The sequence below is a fragment of the Pseudophryne corroboree genome (assembly GCF_028390025.1).
Source record: "Pseudophryne corroboree isolate aPseCor3 chromosome 3 unlocalized genomic scaffold, aPseCor3.hap2 SUPER_3_unloc_6, whole genome shotgun sequence".
NCBI classification, from domain to species: domain Eukaryota; kingdom Metazoa; phylum Chordata; class Amphibia; order Anura; family Myobatrachidae; genus Pseudophryne; species Pseudophryne corroboree.
The window spans coordinates 10,571-32,013 of record NW_026967552.1 but is presented as its reverse complement, the minus strand read 5'-3'; the positions used below and the strand labels follow the sequence as shown (position 1 = coordinate 32,013).

Sequence of the window (21,443 nt, the reverse complement as noted above, 5' to 3'; positions counted from 1 at the left end):
CATCACTAAGTTTGAAACTGAACATGCTGCACTACTCTCCTCTGAAGAATCCAAACCCTGGATACTTAAAATTAAGGATCAAGTCGAACAATATAAGAATAACCTCCTCAAGTTTAAAAAGGAAAAACTGCAAAAAGTACAAATGGATTATGCGCACCATAGAGTATACACCTGGTTAAGCAACACGAACACCAGTGACTCTAGGAGGAAGTTCGCACGGAATCCAAGATTCAGGAGCAGAGGAAGGCAGCAAAATACCTCGGCAAGTGAGTCAGATGAAGCAGGCACGCCTTCAGCAAGTTCATCACGTGAGGAGACCCCTTTAGGGGTAAACACCCGGGCTGTGGTGGCAGCACGGGGAGGAAGAGCAAAAGTAAACCCACGCGACGGGGAGGACAGAACCAGCGGCAAAAGCAAAGCCAAAACTGTGAAGGGGAAGAAACGCTAATCTTCAACCTATCATCCACCCCCCTCACCCCGGCGGAGGTGAGAGTTTTGAATAAGGGTCTGTCTTACGTTCCCACTAACTTTGGGAATGATTTTAGATGGAAAGTGGACACTTTTAAACTGCACCGTACCTTAAAACTTAAGGAGCACTTTAGTAAGGAAACCCCCTTGAGGGTACAAATTCCATTGCCCCCAAGAATACAGAAATTAGGGCCTAGATCTAAATTTGACCCTACTACACAGAACCCATCTTTGAGAACTTTTCATAGGATGGTGGAAGCCGCAGGTAGCTCAGCCAGGCCGGATAAACATTATAATTTAAAACAGGATGAGCGAGATGCATTGAAGGCTCTAGGGAAAAGAAAGGACATCATTGTGAGGAAGGCAGACAAAGGGGGTGCCATTGTGGTGCAGAATGTGACAGATTATAAAACTGAATGCCACAGGCTCCTTGAGGACGAGGAGACCTATTGTAAATTGGCAAGAGATCCATCCCAGGAATATAGAACAGAACTGTTGGATATTTTACAAAGGGCGCAGGATGAAGGCCTGATTTCAACAGATCTGGTTAAGAAACTCTGTCCGGAATTCCCTGTTACACCGCTATTCTACATAATCCCTAAGATCCACAAGGACGCACAGAGGCCTCCTGGACGACCTATCATCTCTGCCAGGGGGTCGCTGTGTGAGCCAGTGGCAATCTTTTTGGATACCTTCCTTCAACCTTGCATCCAGGGGACATTTACGCACTTGAAGGACTCTAACATGCTGCTAAGAAAGTTCCTGGCCATTGATAATGTACCGACAGAGGTCATGTTAGCCACTGCTGACGTTACGAGCCTGTACACCTGCATACCCCACGCACAGGGGTTGCAGGCAGTGAGGCAATTAATCACAGGAAATGTGAAATATGAGGGGCCAGATATTGACTTTTTCATGATTCTTTTAGAGTTTACACTTACGCATAATTTCTTCATCTTTGATGACAGGTATTTCAGACAGCGAACGGGGTGTGCCATGGGATCGCCGGTGGCACCCTCGTTCGCAAACGCGTATATGTGGGATGTGGAAAGGTCTTTGTTTTTTGCTGATCCCCTAGTGGCGGAACGTTTATTCATCTATTTTCGATACATAGATGATTTACTCCTCTTTTGGAGAGGGGAGGCTCAGGAGCTTGCTAACTTAGTGTCCTTCCATAATTCCACAAACAGTCCCATAAAGCTGACGCTGACATGTCATAAATCCGAGATCTGCTTTTTAGATATTAGGATTAGGATACAGGATGGCAAGATAGTTACGGGGCTATATAAAAAACCCACAGATCGGAACACGTTCTTAAGGTATGACAGCTTCCATCCCCCGGCTACGATTAAGGGCCTGCCATACTCGCAATTTCTGCGAGTATGCAGAGTTAACAACGAGGAATCTGAAAGATTCAAACAACTGGATGAGATGGAACAGAGGTTCCAACAAAGAGGTTATCCCAGAAAGTTACTGAGGGAAGCGAGGAAAAAAGCACAGGCACAAGATAGAGAAATTTTGTTACAGGCCCACACTCATAAAGAAAAATCTGGTGTTATCCCATGGGTCAACGAATATAATGTGAAGAGTGACTCCGTTAACAAGAAAGTCAAGGCCCTGTGGCCCCTGGTGTCTACTGACCCAGAATTGAAAATATTCCATGATAAACGCCTAATGCCAAGCTACACGAGAGGGAGAAGCATTAGGGACATAGTAGTGAAGACAGACTTGTCAAAGTTAAAGATCATTCCTACTAATTTTTTGACACGTAAAAACGGATGTTTTAAATGTACAGGATGCACGACCTGTTCACACATGTCCCCTGGGGATAGCATCTCCCATCCTTTTAGTGGTAAAAAATTCCCGATAAAATGGCCACTTACGTGCAGTTCTAAATTTGTAGTATATGCCATCATTTGCCCTTGCGGGCGTTACTACATTGGCAAGACGGAGTGTCAATTTAAAATAAGGATGGCGCAACACAGACAAGCCATCAGGAATGCCCTGGCGTCAGGGAGTGGAGAGCAACCTGTGGCACGCCATTTTTTGGAATTCAAGCATGGGATGGCCACATTTAAACATAGAATAATAGATCATGTCCCAGCAGCACAACGGGGCGGTAATAGGGGCAAACAGCTCCTACAACTGGAGTCTATGTGGATCCATAGGCTAAACACAATAAAACCAGGGGGGCTGAACGAGAGCCTGGGGCTGATTAACTTTCTATGAATAACAATAAGATATAGGTGCTTCATACGTATCTAAAAATAATGTAAGATAAGTCTGACAGCAATGTCGGACAGCTGCGGTAGAAGAAAAGATATAGTACCCTGATATAGGTGAAGTCGATGATAGCCGGTATGAATAACTTAGGCTGCCAGAAATCGTACATTGCGTACGTTTATTCTTTAATTTTTGATCTTTTAACTTTTTAACTTAGTCTGCACTGTTAGGATGCACGTTTTATTACCTCTCTTTATAGGTCATTATGAGTGAGATATAGGGGCTATCAGCCTTGATTGGTCATGCATTTTTATGTATATGTATGTAATTCCCTGTCTGGGATCTTAAGAATTATATGGGTCACGTTGCCACTGTATATGTTTACTTATCATCTTTTAATATATTTTATGAATAGAGCACTGTCCCTAGAGGACCTGATGCACTGAGAAACACTATATGACCCAGGCTGATAACCTATGTATGTGCTTGTATGTTATTGTATACAGGGTCACCATGGTAACGCGGACCGGCCAGGTGCCGTGACGTCACTTCCGCATCACATGGTCTGGATCAGGTGGTGCGCTGTGGACGCCGGGCTGGGAGCGCGGGAGACGCGGCCGTGGAGGACGCTGGCGGGGAAACTGATCAGGGGGGTAAGTTCATTGTTATAAATATGTTTGTTTATCACTGTACACTTGTCCTGAAGACGGGGAGGTGGTCCCCGAAACGTTGACCGTACCTATTACACTTTTTTGATTTTGCATCACAAGTCTGCTGAGTGCCGCCTCTTATTGTCTATTTGTGCATATATATATATATATATATATATATATAGCGCTCTGGTGTGTGCTGGCAGACTCTCCCTCTGTCTCTCTAAAGGGCTAGTGGGGTCCTGTCCTCTATCAGAGCATTCCCGGTGTGTGTGCTGTGTGTCGGTACGTGTGTGTCGACATGTATGAGGAGGAAAATGATGTGGAGGCGGAGCAATTGCCTGGGTTAGTGATGTCACCCCCTAGGGAGTCGACACCTGACTGGATGATCGTATTTAAAGAATTAAGTGATAATGTCAGCACTTTGCAAAAAACTGTTGATGACATGAGACAGCCGGCAAATCAATTAGTGCCTGTCCAGGCGTCTCAGACACCGTCAGGGGCCCTAAAACGCCCGTTACCTCAGTGGGTCGACACAGACACAGATACTGAGTCTAGTGTCGACGGTGAGGAGACAAACGTAATGTCCAGTAGGGCCACACGTTACATGATCACGGCAATGAAGGAGGCATTGAACATTTCTGACACTACAAGTACCACAAAGAAGGGTATTATGTGGGGTGTGAAAAAACTACCAATAGTTTTTCCAGAGTCAGATGAATTAAATGAGGTGTGTGATGAAGCGTGGGTTTCCCCCGACAAAAAACTGCTATTTTCTAATAAATTATTGGCACTATATCCTTTCCCGTCAGAGGTTAGGACGCGTTGGGAAACACCCCCTAGGGTAGATAAGGCGCTCACACGTTTATCTAAACAAGTAGCGTTACCGTCTCCTGATACGGCCACCCTCAAAGAACCAGCTGATAGAAGGCTGGAAAATATCCTAAAACGTATATACACACATACTGGTGTTATATTGCGACCAGCAATCGCTTCAGCCTGGATGTGCAGTGCTGGAGTCGCGTGGTCGGATTCCCTGACTGAAAATATTGATACCCTGGATAGGGACAATATATTGTTAACTATAGAGCATTTGAAGGATGCATTACTATATATGCGTGATGCACAGAGGGATATTTGCACCCTGGCATCAAGAGTAAGTGCTATGTCCATTTCTGCCAGAAGAGCGTTATGGACGCGACAGTGGTCAGGGGATGCGGATTCCAAACGACATATGGAAGTATTGCCGTATAAAGGGGAGGAGTTATTTGGGGCTGGTCTATCGGACCTGGTGGCCACGGCAACGGCTGGAAAGTCCACCTTTTTACCCCAGGTCACTTCACATCAGCAGAAAAAGACACCGTCTTTTCAAACTCAGTCCTTTCGTTCCCATAAGTACAAGCAAGCAAAAGGCCACTCTTTTCTGCCCCGGGGCAGAGGAAGAGGAAAAAGACTGCACCATGCAGCCGCTTCCCAGGAGCAGAAGCCCTCCCCTGCTTCTGCCAAGTCTTCAGCATGACGCTGGGGCTTTACAAGCAGACTCAGACATGGTGGGGGCCCGTCTCAAGAATTTCAACGCGCAGTGGGCTCACTCGCAAGTGGACCCCTGGATTCTACAGGTAGTATCGCAGGGGTACAAACTGGAATTCGAGGCGTTTCCCCCTCGCCGGTTCCTGAAGTCTGCTCTACCAAAGTCTCCCTCCGACAGGGAGGCAGTTTTGGAAGCCATTCACAAGCTGTATTCCCAGCAGGTGATAATCAAGGTACCCCTCCTACAACAGGGAAAGGGGTATTATTCCACGCTGTTTGTGGTACCGAAGCCGGACGGCTCGGTGAGACCAATTTTAAATCTGAAATCCTTGAACACTTACATAAAAATGTTCAAATTCAAGATGGAGTCACTCAGAGCGGTGATAGCGAACCTGGAAGAAGGGGACTATATGGTGTCTCTGGACATCAAAGATGCTTATCTCCACGTCCCAATTTACTCTTCTCACCAAGGGTACCTCAGGTTTGTAGTACAAAACTGTCATTATCAGTTTCAGACGCTGCCGTTTGGGTTGTCCACGGCACCTCGGGTCTTTACCAAGGTAATGGCCGAAATGATGATTCTTCTTCGAAGAAAAGGCATCTTAATTATCCCTTACTTGGACGATCTCCTGATAAGGGCAAGGTCCAGGGAACAGTTAGAAGTAGGAGTAGCACTATCTCAGGTAGTGTTACGTCAGCACGGGTGGATCCTAAATATTCCAAAATCGCAGCTGATTCCAACGACACTTCTACTGTTCCTAGGAATGATTCTGGACACAGTCCAGAAGAAGGTGTTTCTCCCGGAGGAGAAGGCCAGGGAGTTATCCGAGCTAGTCAGGAACCTCCTAAAACCAGGCCAGGTGTCAGTGCATCAGTGCACGAGGGTCCTGGGAAAAATGGTGGCTTCTTACGAAGCGATTCCATTCGGAAGATTCCATGCAAGAACGTTTCAGTGGGATCTACTGGACAAATGGTCCGGATCACATCTTCAGATGCATCAGCGGATAACCCTGTCGCCAAGGACAAGGGTGTCTCTTCTGTGGTGGCTGCAGAGTGCTCATCTACTAGAGGGCCGCAGATTTGGCATTCAGGATTGGATCCTGGTGACCACGGATGCAAGCCTGAGAGGCTGGGGAGCAGTCACACAGGGAAGAAATTTCCAGGGCTTGTGGTCAAGCATGGAAACATCTCTTCATATAAACATTCTGGAACTAAGGGCCATTTACAATGCCCTAAGTCAAGCGAAACCCCTGCTTCAGGGTCAGGCGGTATTGATCCAATCGGACAACATCATGTCAGTCGCCCACGTAAACAGACAGGGCGGCACGAGAAGCAGGAGGGCAATGGCAGAAGCTGCAATGGATTCTTCGCTGGGTGGAAAATCATGTGATAGCACTGTCAGCAGTGTTCATTCCGGGAGTGGACAACTGGGAAGCAGACTTCCTCAGCAGACACGACCTCCACCCGGGAGAGTGGGGACTTCACCCAGAAGTCTTCCACCTGATAGTAAACCATTGGGAAAAACCAAAGGTGACATGATGGCGTCCCGTCTAAACAAAAAACTAGACAGATATTGCGCCAGGTCAAGGGACCCTCAGGCAATAGCGGTGGACGCTCTGGTAACGCCGTGGGTGTACCAGTCAGTGTATGTGTTCCCTCCTCTGCCTCTCATACCAAAAGTACTGAGAATCATAAGAAGGAGAGGAGTAAGAACTATACTCGTGGTTCCGGATTGGCCAAGAAGGACTTGGTACCTGGAACTTCAAGAGATGCTCACGGACGAACCGTGGCCTCTACCTCTAAGAAAGGACCTGCTCCAGCAGGGGCCTTGTCTGTTCCAAGACTTAACCGCGGCTGCGTTTGACGGCATGGTGGTTGAACGCCGGATCCTGAAGGAAAAGGCATTCCAGATGAAGTCATCCCTACCCTGGTCAAGGCCAGAAGGACGTAACCGCAAAACATTATCACCGCATTTGGCGAAAATATGTTGCGTGGTGTGAGGCCAAGAAGGCCCCTACAGAGGAATTTCAACTGGGTCGTTTTCTCCATTTCCTGCAACAGGACTATCTATGGCCTAAAATTAGGGTCCATTAAGGTTCAAATTTCGGCCCTGTCGATTTTCTTCCAGAAAGAACTGGCTTCAGTGCCTGAAGTTCTGACATTTGTAAAAGGGGTACTGCATAATACAGCCTCCTTTTGTGCCTCCAGTGGCACCTTGGGATCTCAATGTTGTGTTGAGTTTCCCTAAAGTCACATTGGTTTGAACCACTCACCACTGTGGACTTAAATATCTCACATGGAAGGTGACGATGCTGTTAGCCCTGGCTTCAGCCAGGCGTGTGTCAGAATTGGCGGCTTTATCATAATAAAAGCCCTTACTTAATTTTTCATTCTGACAGGGCAGAATTGAGGACTCGTCCTCAATTTCTACCTAAGGTGGTTTCTGCATTTCACATGAACCAACCTATTGTGGTACCTGCGGCTACTAGGGACTTGGAGGACTCTAAGTTGCTTGACGTTGTCAGGGCCCTGAAAATATATGTTTCCAGGACGGCTGGAGTCAGAAAATCTGACTCACTGTTTATCCTGTATGCACCCAACAAACTGGGTGCTCCTGCTTCTAAGCAGACGATTGCTCGTTGGATTTGTAGTACAATTCAGCTTGCACATTCTGTGGCAGGCCTGCCACAGCCAAAATCTGTAAAAGCCCATTCCACAAGGAAGGTGGGCTCATCTTGGGCGGCTGCCCGAGGGGTCTCGGCTTTACACCTTTGCCGAGCAGCTACTTGGTCAGGGCAAACACGTTTGCTAAATTCTACAAATTTGATACCCTGGCTGAGGAGGACCTGGAGTTCTCTCATTCGGTGCTGCAGAGTCATCCGCACTCTCCCGCCCGTTTGTTAGCTTTGGTATAATCCCCATGGTCCTTACGGAGTCCCAGCATCCACTAGGACGTCAGAGAAAATAAGATTTTACTTACCGATAAATCTATTTCTCGTAGTCCGTAGTGGATGCTGGGCGCCCATCCCAAGTGCGGATTGTCTGCAATACTTGTATATAGTTATTGTTACAAAAATTCGGGTTATTATTGTTGTGAGCCATCTTTTCAGAGGCTCCCTTTCATTTTATCATACTGTTAACTGGGTTCAGATCACGAGTTGTACGGTGTGATTGGTGTGGCTGGTATGAGTCTTACCCGGGATTCAATATCCTTCCTTATTGTGTACGCTCGTCCGGGCACAGTATCCTAACTGAGGCTTGGAGGAGGGTCATAGGGGGAGGAGCCAGTGCACACCACCTGATCCTAAAGCTGTTATTCTTGTGCCCTGTCTCCTGCGGAGCCGATATTCCCCATGGTCCTTACGGAGTCCCAGCATCCACTACGGACTACGAGAAATAGATTTATCGGTAAGTAAAATCTTATTTTAAAGAAGTGTGCCTCTTACAAGGGGCCGCAAGGTATAGGGTGAGGAGGACTGCTTTAGATCTCAGCTAAAGAGATGGTGGTCAAAATTGGCTATTTTTTGTGCTGTACCTTGGGCTGCTTAATTAACTCCCTGATGTTTTTTAGGGTGAACCTCTGTTTACGTGCTGTGATGCTAACAGTGCATAGTGGATGTCTAATGTTTTGTTTTATAAAGTTTCTTTTTTTTTGTCTGTTTGTTTTATTTTGTTTCAAATGTTTAATTTAAAAATATTCTCTCTGAATGTGAGATTAATCACAAGTAAAGCCAGAAGATCGGCAGTATTAGAATATATGGCAGCAAGAAATGCTGATATTATTTGTTTGCAGGAATGTGGATTGTCTCATATACCGGAAAAAGAGGAATGGGGCTATGGGGAGGCTATATGGTCTGGTTCTAGCTGTAACAGGAATGCAGGGGTGGGTATTTTGTTTAAAAATAAAGAAATTAGTATAGAAAGTTATTTGGGGATAGAAGAGGGGAGAGCTATCTCTGTAATTGCTAAATATAGAGGCTGGAGATTTAGGGTGTTTTGTGTTTATGCTCCAGCAGAGAAGAAAGAGAGGAAATGTCTTTTTGAAAAATTAAAGTTTTTTTTTGTCTGGAAGAATTCCTACATTGCTTGTAGGTGATATGAATTGTATTATAGAGAAGGAAGGTAGGATTGGGAGAGGGGAGGTAGTTGTTGATATTACTGGGAAAATCCTGAAGGATATTATCTTGGATTTTGGTTTTGTTGATATTGCAGAGACAAGTATGGATAAAGGTGTGTACACACGGTACGATTTTTTCTTCCGATTCTGACTATATATAGTCAGAATCGGAATAAAAGATAGTGCAGATCGCAAGGTGAAAGTCACCTTGCATTCCTTATCCGATCACGATGCACGTCCCCGCCAGGTCGGCATCGCAAGAAAAGATAGACCGTGCTGGTAAGTCAATCCTTGCTAGATCGGTGTCCTATCTAGTTCATATAGCAAGTGTTTCTAGTACCTTGCGATGCCGATCAGCATCATGTGGCCACTCCCCGCCGGTCCATTTTCTTCACAGCGCGGAGGAAGAAAGGAGCAGCAGCAGCGGCAGCACGTGGAGGAGAAAACCATCCAAGGACATGTAAGTATATCAGCAGCGGGGTTGGGGGGCAGCACTGGGGGCACCGTGGGGGGACATATCTGGCACCGCGGGGGGGACATATCTGGCACCGTGGGGGGAACATATCTGGCACTGTGGGGCAATGTAACCTGGCACTGAGGGTCATATCTGGCACTGTGGGGCAATGTAACCTGGCACTGGGGGGGGCATATCTGGCACTGTGGGGCAATGTAACCTGGCACTGAGGGTCATATCTGGCACTGTGGGGCAATGTAACCTGGCACTGAGGGTCATATCTGGCACTGTGGGGCAATGTAACCTGGCACTGGGGGGGGCATATCTGGCACTGTGGGGCAATGTAACCTGGCACTGGGGGGGGGTCATATCTGGCACTGTGGGGTTACATTGCCCCACAGTGCCAGATATGACCCTCAGTGCCAGGTTACATTGCCCCACAGTGCCAGATATGCCCCCCCCCCAGTGCCAGGTTACATTGCCCCACAGTGCCAGATATGACCCTCAGTGCCAGGTTACATTGCCCCACAGTGCCACATATGACCCACAGTGCCAGTATACATTGCCCCACAGTGCCAGATATGACCCACAGTGCCAGGTTACATTGCCCCACAGTGCCAGGTTACATTGCCCCACAGTGCCAGATATGACCCACAGTGCCAGGTTACATTGCCCCACAGTGCCAGATATGACCCACAGTGCCAGGTTACATTGCCCCACAGTGCCAGATATGCCCCCCCCCAGTGCCAGTATACATTGCCCCACAGTGCCAGATATGACCCTCAGTGCCAGGTTACATTGCCCCACAGTGCCAGATATGACCCTCAGTGCCAGGTTACATTGCCCCACAGTGCCAGATATGCCCCCCCCAGTGCCAGGTTACATTGCCCCACAGTGCCAGATATGACCCACAGTGCCAGGTTACATTGCCCCACAGTGCCAGATATGACCCACAGTGCCAGGTTACATTGCCCCACAGTGCCAGATATGACCCACAGTGCCAGGTTTCATTGCCCCACAGTGCCAGATATGCCCCCCCCCCAGTGCCAGTATACATTGCCCCACAGTGCCAGGTATGACCCACAGTGCCAGGTTACATTGCCCCACAGTGCCAGATATGACCCACAGTGCCAGGTTACATTGCCCCACAGTGCCAGATATGACCCACAGTGCCAGGTTACATTGCCCCACAGTGCCAGATATGACCCACAGTGCCAGGTTACATTGCCCCACAGTGCCAGATATGCCCCCCCCCCCCCAGTGCCAGTATACATTGCCCCACAGTGCCAGATATGACCCTCAGTGCCAGGTTACATTGCCCCACAGTGCCAGATATGCCCCTCCCCCCCCCAGTGCCAGTATACATTGCCCCACAGTGCCAGATATGACCCTCAGTGCCAGGTTACATTGCCCCACAGTGCCAGATATGCCCCCCCCAGTGCCAGGTTACATTGCCCCACAGTGCCAGATATGCCCCCCACAGTGCCAGGTTACATTGCCCCACAGTGCCAGATATGACCCTCAGTGCCAGGTTACATTGCCCCACAGTGCCAGATATGCCCCCCCCCCCAGTGCTAGGTTACATTGCCCCACAGTGCCAGATATGCCCCCCCCAGTGCCAGGTTACATTGCCCCACAGTGCCAGATATGACCCTCAGTGCCAGGTTACATTGCCCCACAGTGCCAGATATGACCCACAGTGCCAGGTTACATTGCCCCACAATGCCAGATATGACCCACAGTGCCAGGTTACATTGCCCCACAGTGCCAGATATGACCCACAGTGCCAGGTTTCATTGCCCCACAGTGCCAGATATGCCCCCCCCCCCCAGTGCCAGTATACATTGCCCCACAGTGCCAGATATGACCCTCAGTGCCAGGTTACATTGCCCCACAGTGCCAGATATGACCCTCAGTGCCAGGTTACATTGCCCCACAGTGCCAGATATGCCCCCCCCCCAGTGCCAGGTTACATTGCCCCACAGTGCCAGGTTACATTGCCCCACAGTGCCAGATATGACCCACAGTGCCAGGTTACATTGCCCCACAGTGCCAGATATGACCCACAGTGCCAGGTTACATTGCCCCACAGTGCCAGATATGACCCACAGTGCCAGGTTTCATTGCCCCACAGTGCCAGATATGCCCCCCCCCCCAGTGCCAGTATACATTGCCCCACAGTGCCAGATATGACCCTCAGTGCCAGGTTACATTGCCCCACAGTGCCAGATATGACCCTCAGTGCCAAGTTACATTGCCCCACAGTGCCAGATATGCCCCCCCCCCCCCCCGTGCCAGGTTACATTGCCCCACAGTGCCAGGTTACATTGCCCCACAGTGCCAGATATGACCCACAGTGCCAGGTTACATTGCCCCACAGTGCCAGATATGACCCACAGTGCCAGGTTACATTGCCCCACAGTGCCAGATATGCCCCCCCCCAGTGCCAGTATACATTGCCCCACAGTGCCAGATATGACCCTCAGTGCCAGGTTACATTGCCCCACAGTGCCAGATATGCCCCCCCCCCCCCAGTGCCAGTATACATTGCCCCACAGTGCCAGATATGACCCTCAGTGCCAGGTTACATTGCCCCACAGTGCCAGATATGCCCCCCCCCAGTGCCAGGTTACATTGCCCCACAGTGCCAGATATGACCCTCAGTGCCAGGTTACATTGCCCCACAGTGCCAGATATGACCCTCAGTGCCAGGTTACATTGCCCCACAGTGCCAGATATGACCCTCAGTGCCAGGTTACATTGCCCCACAGTGCCAGATATGACCCCCCCAGTGCCAGGTTACATTGCCCCACAGTGCCAGATATGCCCCCCCCCCCAGTGCCAGGTTACATTGCCCCACAGTGCAAGATATGACCCTCAGTGACAGGTTACATTGCCCCACAGTGCCAGATATGCCCCCCCCCCCCCCTGTGCCAGGTTACATTGCCCCACAGTGCCAGATATGACCCCCCCAGTGCCAGGTTACATTGCCCCACAGTGCCACATATGACCCCCAGTGCCAGGTTACATTGCCCCACAGTGCCAGATATGACCCACAGTGCCAGGTTACATTGCCCCACAGTGCCAGATATGCCCCCCCCCCCCAGTGCCAGTATACATTGCCCCACAGTGCCAGATATGACCCTCAGTGCCAGGTTACATTGCCCCACAGTGCCAGATATGACCCCCAGTGCCAGGTTACATTGCCCCACAGTGCCAGATATGACCCTCAGTGCCAGGTTACATTGCCCCACAGTGCCAGATATGACCCTCAGTGCCAGGTTACATATCCCCACAGTGCCAGATATGCCCCCCCCAGTGCCAGGTTACATTGCCCCACAGTGCCAGATATGCCCCCCCCCCAGTGCCAGGTTAGATTGCCCCACAGTGCCAGATATGACCCTCAGTGCCAGGTTACATTGCCCCACAGTGCCACATATGACCCACAGTGCCAGTATACATTGCCCCACAGTGCCAGATATGACCCACAGTGCCAGGTTACATTGCCCCACAGTGCCAGGTTACATTGCCCCACAGTGCCAGATATGACCCACAGTGCCAGGTTACATTGCCCCACAGTGCCAGATATGACCCACAGTGCCAGGTTACATTGCCCCACAGTGCCAGATATGCCCCCCCCCCCAGTGCCAGTATACATTGCCCCACAGTGCCAGATATGACTCTCAGTGCCATGTTACATTGCCCCACAGTGCCAGATATGGCCCTCAGTGCCAGGTTACATTGCCCCACAGTGCCAGATATGCCCCCCCAGTGCCAGGTTACATTGCCCCACAGTGCCAGGTTACATATACTGGCACTGGGGGGCGGGCATATCTGGCACTGTGGGGCAATGTAACCTGGCACTGTGGGTCATATCTGGCACTGTGGGGCAATGTAACCTGGCACTGGGGGTCATATGTGGCACTGTGGGGCAATGTAACCTGGCACTGGGGGGTCATATCTGGCACTGTGGGGCAATGTAACCTGGCACTGAGGGTCATATCTGGCACTGTGGGGCAATGTAACCTGGCACTGAGGGTCATATCTGGCACTGTGGGGCAATGTAACCTGGCACTGAGGGTCATATCTGGCACTGGGGGGGGGCATATCTGGCACTGTGGGGCAATGTAACCTGGCACTGGGGGGGTCATATCTGGCACTGTGGGGCAATGTAACCTGGCACTGAGGGTCATATCTGGCACTGTGGGGCAATGTAACCTGGCACTGAGGGTCATATCTGGCACTGTGGGGCAATGTAACCTGGCACTGAGGGTCATATCTGGCACTGGGGGGGGCATATCTGGCACTGTGGGGCAATGTAACCTGGCACTGAGGGTCAAATCTGGCACTGTGGGGCAATGTATACTGGCACTGGGGGGGGGGGGGCATATCTGGCACTGTGGGGCAATGTAACCTGGCACTGAGGGTCATATCTGGCACTGTGGGGCAATGTATACTGGCACTGGGGGGGGGGCATATCTGGCACTGTGGGGCAATGTAACCTGGCACTGTGGGTCATATCTGGCACTGTGGGGCAATGTAACCTGGCACTGTGGGGCAATGTAACCTGGCACTGTGGAGCAATGTAACCTGGCACTGGGGGGGGCATATCTGGCACTGTGGGGCAATGTAACCTGGCACTGAGGGTCATATCTGGCACTGTGGGGCAATGTAACCTGGCACTGAGGGTCATATGTGGCACTGTGGGGCAATGTAACCTGGCACTGGGGGGGGGGGGCATATCTGGCACTGTGGGGCAATGTAACCTGTCACTGAGGGTCATATCTGGCACTGTGGGGCAATGTAACCTGGCACTGGGGGGGGGGGGCATATCTGGCACTGTGGGGCAATGTAACCTGGCACTGGGGGGGTCATATCTGGCACTGTGGGGCAATGTAACCTGGCACTGAGGGTCATATCTGGCACTGTGGGGCAATGTAACCTGGCACTGAGGGTCATATCTGGCACTGTGGGGCAATGTAACCTGGCACTGAGGGTCATATCTGGCACTGGGGGGGGCATATCTGGCACTGTGGGGCAATGTAACCTGGCACTGAGGGTCAAATCTGGCACTGTGGGGCAATGTATACTGGCACTGGGGGGGGGGGGGGCATATCTGGCACTGTGGGGCAATGTAACCTGGCACTGAGGGTCATATCTGGCACTGGGGGGGGCATATCTGGCACTGTGGGGCAATGTAACCTGGCACTGAGGGTCATATCTGGCACTGTGGGGCAATGTAACCTGGCACTGAGGGTCATATCTGGCACTGTGGGGCAATGTATACTGGCACTGGGGGCGTGGGCATATCTGGCACTGTGGGGCAATGTAACCTGGCACTGTGGGTCATATCTGGCACTGTGGGGCAATGTAACCTGGCACTGTGGGTCATATCTGGCACTGTGGGGCAATGTAACCTGGCACTGTGGGTCATATCTGGCACTGTGGGGCAATGTATACTGGCACTGTGGGTCATATGTGGCACTGTGGGGCAATGTAACCTGGCACTGAGGGTCATATCTGGCACTGTGGGGCAATGTAACCTGGCACTGGGGGGGGCATATCTGGCACTGTGGGGCAATGTAACCTGGCACTGGGGGGGCATATCTGGCACTGTGGGGCAATGTAACCTGGCACTGAGGGTCATATCTGGCACTGTGGGGCAATGTAACCTGGCACTGGGGGGGGCATATCTGGCACTGTGGGGCAATGTAACCTGGCACTGGGGGGGGGCATATCTGGCACTGTGGGGCAATGTAACCTGGCACTGGGGGGGGGCATATCTGGCACTGTGGGGCAATGTATACTGGCACTGGGGGGGGAGGGGCATATCTGGCACTGTGGGGCAATGTAACCTGGCACTGAGGGTCATATCTGGCACTGTGGGGCAATGTATACTGGCACTGGGGGGGGGGCATATCTGGCACTGTGTGGCAATGTAACCTGGCACTGTGGGTCATATCTGGCACTGTAGGGCAATGTAACCTGGCACTGTGGGTCATATCTGGCACTGTGGGGCAATGTAACCTGGCACTGTGGGTCATATCTGGCACTGTGGGGCAATGTAACCTGGCACTGTGGGTCATATCTGGCACTGTGGGGCAATGTAACCTGGCACTGTGGGGCAATGTAACCTGGCACTGGGGGGGGGCATATCTGGCACTGTGGGGCAATGTAACCTGGCACTGAGGGTCATATCTGGCACTGTGGGGCAATGTATACTGGCACTGGGGGGGGGGCATATCTGGCACTGTGGGGCAATGTAACCTGGCACTGAGGGTCATATCTGGCACTGTGGGGCAATGTATACTGGCACTGGGGGGGGGCATATCTGGCACTGTGGGGCAATGTAAACTGGCACTGTGGGTCATATCTGGCACTGTGGGGCAATGTAACCTGGCACTGTGGGTCATATCTGGCACTGTGGGGCAATGTAACCTGGCACTGTGGGTCATATCTGGCACTGTGGGGCAATGTAACCTGGCACTGTGGGGCAATGTAACCTGGCACTGGGGGGGGCATATCTGGCACTGTGGGGCAATGTAACCTGGCACTGAGGGTCATATCTGGCACTGTGGGGCAATGTAACCTGGCACTGGGGGGTCATATCTGGCACTGTGGGGCAATGTAACCTGGCACTGAGGGTCATATCTGGCACTGTGGGGCAATGTATACTGGCACTGGGGGGGGGGGGGGGGGGGCATATCTGGCACTGTGGGGCAATGTAACCTGGCACTGTGGGTCATATCTGGCACTGTGGGGCAATGTAACCTGGCACTGTGGGTCATATCTGGCACTGTGGGGCAATGTAACCTGGCACTGTGGGGCAATGTAACCTGGCACTGTGGGTCATATCTGGCACTGTGGGGCAATGTATACTGGCACTGTGGGTCATATGTGGCACTGTGGGGCAATGTAACCTGGCACTGAGGGTCATATCTGGCACTGTGGGGCAATGTAACCTGGCACTGGGGGGGGGGCATATCTGGCACTGTGGGGCAATGTAACCTGGCACTGGGGGGGGCATATCTGGCACTGTGGGGCAATGTAACCTGGCACTGAGGGTCATATCTGGCACTGTGGGGCAATGTAACCTGGCACTGGGGGGGTCATATCTGGCACTGTGGGGCAATGTAACCTGGCACTGGGGGGGGCATATCTGGCACTGTGGGGCAGTGTAACCTGGCACTGGGGGGGCATATCTGGCACTGTGGGGCAGTGTAACCTGGCACTGGGGGGGCATATCTGGCACTGTGGGGCAATGTATACTGGCACTGGGGGGGGGGGCATATCTGGCACTGTGGGGCAATGTAACCTGGCACTGAGGGTTATATCTGGCACTGGGGGGCAATGTATACTGGCACTGGGGGGGGGCATATCTGGCACTGTGGGGCAATGTAACCTGGCACTGTGGGTCATATCTGGCACTGTGGGGCAATGTAACCTGGCACTGTGGGTTATATCTGGCACTGTGGGTCATATCTGGCACTGTGGGTCAATGTAACCTGGCACTGTGGGTCATATCTGGCACTGTGGGGCAATGTAACCTGGCACTGTGGGGCAATGTAACCTGGCACTGTGGGTCATATCTGGCACTGTGGGGCAATGTAACCTGGCACTGTGGGTCATATCTGGCACTGTGGGGCAATGTAACCTGGCACTGTGGGGCAATGTAACCTGGCACTGTGGGTCATATCTGGCACTGTGGGGCAATGTATACTGGCACTGTGGGTCATATCTGGCACTGTGGGGCAATGTAACCTGGCACTGTGGGTCATATCTGGCACTGTGGGGAAATGTAACCTGGCACTGTGGGTCATATCTGGCACTGTGGGGCAATGTAACCTGGCACTGGGGGGGGCATATCTAGCCCTGTGGGGCAAAGTAACCTGGCACTGTGGGTCATACCTGGCACTGTGGGGCAATGTAACTTGGCACTGGGGGGGGGCATATCTGGCACAGGGCTATACTGGCTCTTGGGGGGGCAAATCTAGCACTGTGGGGCAATGTAACATGGCACTGGGGGGCACCGTATCTGGCACTGGGGGGGCACCGTATCTGGCACTGGGGGGGCACCGTATCTGGCACTGTGGGGCAATGTATCTGGCACTAGGGGAGCAATGTATCTGGGACTGTGGGGCAATGTATCTGGCACTGGGGGGGCTCTCCCACATGCGGATCTCCCCCCTTCTCCGCCGGCTCCGTCCTCCCACTGACAGGAGCAGCGGCATGGCCCTGCAGTGTATGCGGCTCTCCCCAGCAGCAGCAGGTTAGTTAGTTAAGTATAATTTTTATTTTTACAGGTACCCCTACCCTATTGGATTTTACTGGACAAGTGGACGTGACCGGCGTGGGATGTAGGTAAGTATGTGTGAGTGTGTGAGTGTGTAAGTGTGTTTTAATAAATTTTTACTGTCACGGTGTGCGAGTTGTGTTTTTTTTATTTTTTTTATTTTTTTGTAGACATTCAGGTACCAGCGACCCCGTTATTTCCCTGCATGCTGGTACTTGAGGTTCTCCAAGTACCAGCAAGCGGGGGAGGCTTGCTGGGCCTTGTAGTTCCACAACAAAAGACAATATTCTCTTCTTTAAACACATGACTATCAGCCTCCCATCCACCGCCCACGGATGGGGGGGACAGCCTCGTGCTACACCCTTGGTCCTTGGGTGCCTGGAGGGGGGGGTGACCCCTTGATTAAAGGGATCCCCCACTCCTCCAGGGAACCCCGGCCAGGGGTGACTAGTTTGGGGGGTAATGCCACGGCCGCAGGGACCTCCATAAATGTGTCCCCCGGCTGTGGCATTATGTCCCTGGCTAGTGGAGCCCGGTGCTGGTTTTAAAAATATGGGGGACCCCTACATCTTTTGTCCCCCATATTTTTGGAACCAGGACCGGACTAAGAGCCCGGTGCTGGTTGTCGAAATACGGGGAACCTCTGTCCAATTTTTTCCCAGTATTTAAACAACCAGGACTTGCTCAAAGAGCCCGAGGCTGGTTATACTTAGGAGGGGGGACCCCACGCATTTTTTTTTTACTTTTTTAACACATTCAGACCCTTCTCCATTAAGTTAATGGAAGCCCTGGACAACAACATTGCATTCATGTCCTCCTCCCACTCCCTTCCCAATCAGTAATTATTATTTATTCTATAAAAATGTACAATATATTACTAGTATGATGAGCAGGCAGGCCTGGAGATGCAAATTAGTGGCAGAGGGCTGGGTGAGTTGATGGTGGGTGCACATCGGCTCATAGGCAGTAGTGGGCATTGGCTCGGCAGCGGTAGGGGTCATCGGCAGGATTCGGTGAACATTATGGCTGTAGTGCCTCACTAGCCACTGACCTCACCGCACGCCACTGGTAAAAAGTGGACTCTTACCTGCCGTGATGTATAAAATGGGGACAATTGCCTGCAGTAATGTATAAAATGGGCATTCTGCCCTGATGTATAAAATGGGGACACGTGCCTGCCATAATGTGTAAAAAGGGGGACACTTGCCTGCAGTAATGTATAAAATGTGGACTCTTGCCTGCCATAATGTGGGGGTTTAATGTATCAAGGGCATTGCGGAGTGTGGCATAATATGGTGCAGGGGGCATTACTGTGTGGGGCTTAAGATGGTTGAATTTTTATTTCCCTATGGTGGGCGTGATCTGTTGGTACACGGTCAAATACTGGGGTTTTAGGTAGTCTTTTCAGATGAGGCACGCCCATTAAAATGAGGCCAGCACATTTAAATAATGAGGACACGCCCCCTTGCCGGGGGGATGCTGGCGACACATTAAGGGATGCATTTTTGGGGTAGATAGATATATATATATATATATATATATATATATATATATAGATAGATATATATATATATAGATAGATAGTATTTTTAGACTTTTTGTATGTGGCGGTTGTATTTTGTCGGCTAATTGTGTTATTTTATTTTCAACCAGCAATGTCATCTGAGGAGTACCGCCAATTCTGGTCAGGATTCATTGATCTGTACCGTCAGAACGAGTGCCTGTGGCGTGTCAGAAGCCCGGACTATGCCAACAGAATCAAGCGGAATCGGGCATATCAGCAGCTTATTGAGTACAGTAGAGGCAAAAACTCTGATGTTGATGTCAATTGGGTGAAGAAAAAAATTACAAATTTCCGAACAGTGTTCGTGAAGGAACGCAAGAAGGTGCAAGATTCACAGCGATCCGGAGCCGGGACTGATGAGGTCTATAAACCGACGCTGTGGTACTATGACCAAATTCAGTTCATTATAGAGCAAGAGGCGCGGGTAAGGTCACGGGACGCTCTAGATCCAGAGTCTCCAGTTCTTGTCGAAGAGGAGGCCCAGGAGAGTCTGGATCTGGTAAGTACACACACATTTGTTTCATATGCCACCCACCAATTTTGACATAGACCTAATTTTTGTTTTTCTTATATTGCAGGATGCTACCCTGGAGCTGGAGGTGGAGCCTACCACAGGCCAAGGGGCAGAAGTGGAGGAGCCGGTGGCGCGCCCAGGAAGACCGAGGCGCACGGCAAGGAGGACCACTTCTGCACCCTATAGCACCCCCTCTGGCTCCCAACAGTTTTTTCAACGCGCTGAGGAGGTTTTGCATAGGCCCCCGGATGCCGAACAACAATTTGGCAATTTTATTGCATCGGAAATGCGCCTGATGACGGATGATCAAAAATTCATCGTCCAACGGTTAGTCAATGAGATTGTCTCACGTGGCAGGCGCCAAACACTGGTGTCGGCATGTGAGATAGTGCCAACTGACCCTTGGTATCACCCAAATTTGTCCCGTCCCCCCTTCCCAAACAACCCCCCCATGGAGCATGCGCCGGTAAACCCCCCTTAGCAACCGTATTTTTTTCCGTCGGGAGCCACACAGCCCAGCCCCTCCCCCCCAATCTAGCACCTCATCCAGTGGCATGTACTCTGACATGCAGAGTACACAGTCCTCTGTGCTGGGCGACCCACGCTTTTTTCATTTATAATTAGTTTTTTGGACCCGGTTTTTTAGTTTTGTTAGAAAAATCTGCTGGTGACCTTATCCTACGCTCTTGCTCAAAGTGAACTGTATTGAGGTCATTAGTACTGCAGCGTCGGTTTTGTGTCCTCACTGTCCCGGACTACGGATCGTTGTGAAGACTGCACTTCTTGTGTTCCTTCAAGACTGTTTGGAAATTTGATGATGTTCTTCAGCCAAGGCAAAATTGCACTGTTTACCTCTACTGTACTCTGATTTGCCCGTTTCCTGTTCTGTTGGCATAGTTCCTGTCCAAAGGCACTCGTTCTCATGGTACAGCTTATGAATCCTGGCCAGAGTTGGCGTTGGCATTTAATATTTTTATAAAGTTTACAAAAAAACAAACTGTGTGGTGTATTTTTTAAAAAAGGTAAAGGGTTTTATTGTGTTATCGGCAGGTAGTAAAAACGCCCTGTCGCATTTTTAGGGGGGGGGGTGTTTTTTTTTTTTTGGGGGGGGGGGTGGATGGGAGTTGAGTGTTGCTGAGGTGGGGGTGGGGGGGATACTGCCGAAAACCACATCCCTTTTTTTTTAATGTTTTTTTGGGGTCATGTTTTATTAGAGGCTAATTCAGACCTGATCGTAGCCCTGAATTATTTTGCAGGCCTACGATCAGGCACACTGACATGCAGGGGGACGCCCAGCACAGGGCTAGTCTGCCCCGCATGTCAGGCCCACATAAGTGCAAAGCATCATACAGCTGCAATGCTTTGGCACTTCAGTAGTAACTCCCAGCCAGCACAACTTTTGCGTGCTAGGCGGGAGCTACTCGTCGTTGGCCGGGTCACAGCGGCTCCGTGTGACGCCACGCTGCTGCGGCCTGCCCCCCCTGCACAGTCTGGCCACGGCTGCGTTGGCCGGACCGCGCCCACAAAACGGCAGCCAAACGCCGCCGTGCCGCCCCCTCCCACCTCAGCCTGTCAATCAGGCAGAGGTGATCTCAAGGCCACGACAGCTGTCGGCCATTCTGCGTACTTC

The 21,443-nt window shown here is 51.0% G+C and overlaps 1 protein-coding gene across 1 annotated transcript in view; it reads left to right on the top strand.

Annotated features, from left to right (window-relative positions):
- LOC134984513 (uncharacterized) overlaps positions 1 to 20,701 on the top strand; it is a 32,354-nt gene extending 11,653 nt beyond the window's left edge. Inside the window, exons 4-5 of the mRNA XM_063950080.1 lie at positions 19,389 to 19,798; positions 19,878 to 20,701. Of these exons, the coding sequence (XP_063806150.1) occupies positions 19,389 to 19,798; positions 19,878 to 20,294 (827 nt within the window). The 3' untranslated portion in view covers positions 20,295 to 20,701. The remainder of the gene's footprint in view (positions 1 to 19,388; positions 19,799 to 19,877) is intronic.
- The last annotated feature ends 742 nt before the right edge of the window (positions 20,702 to 21,443 follow it).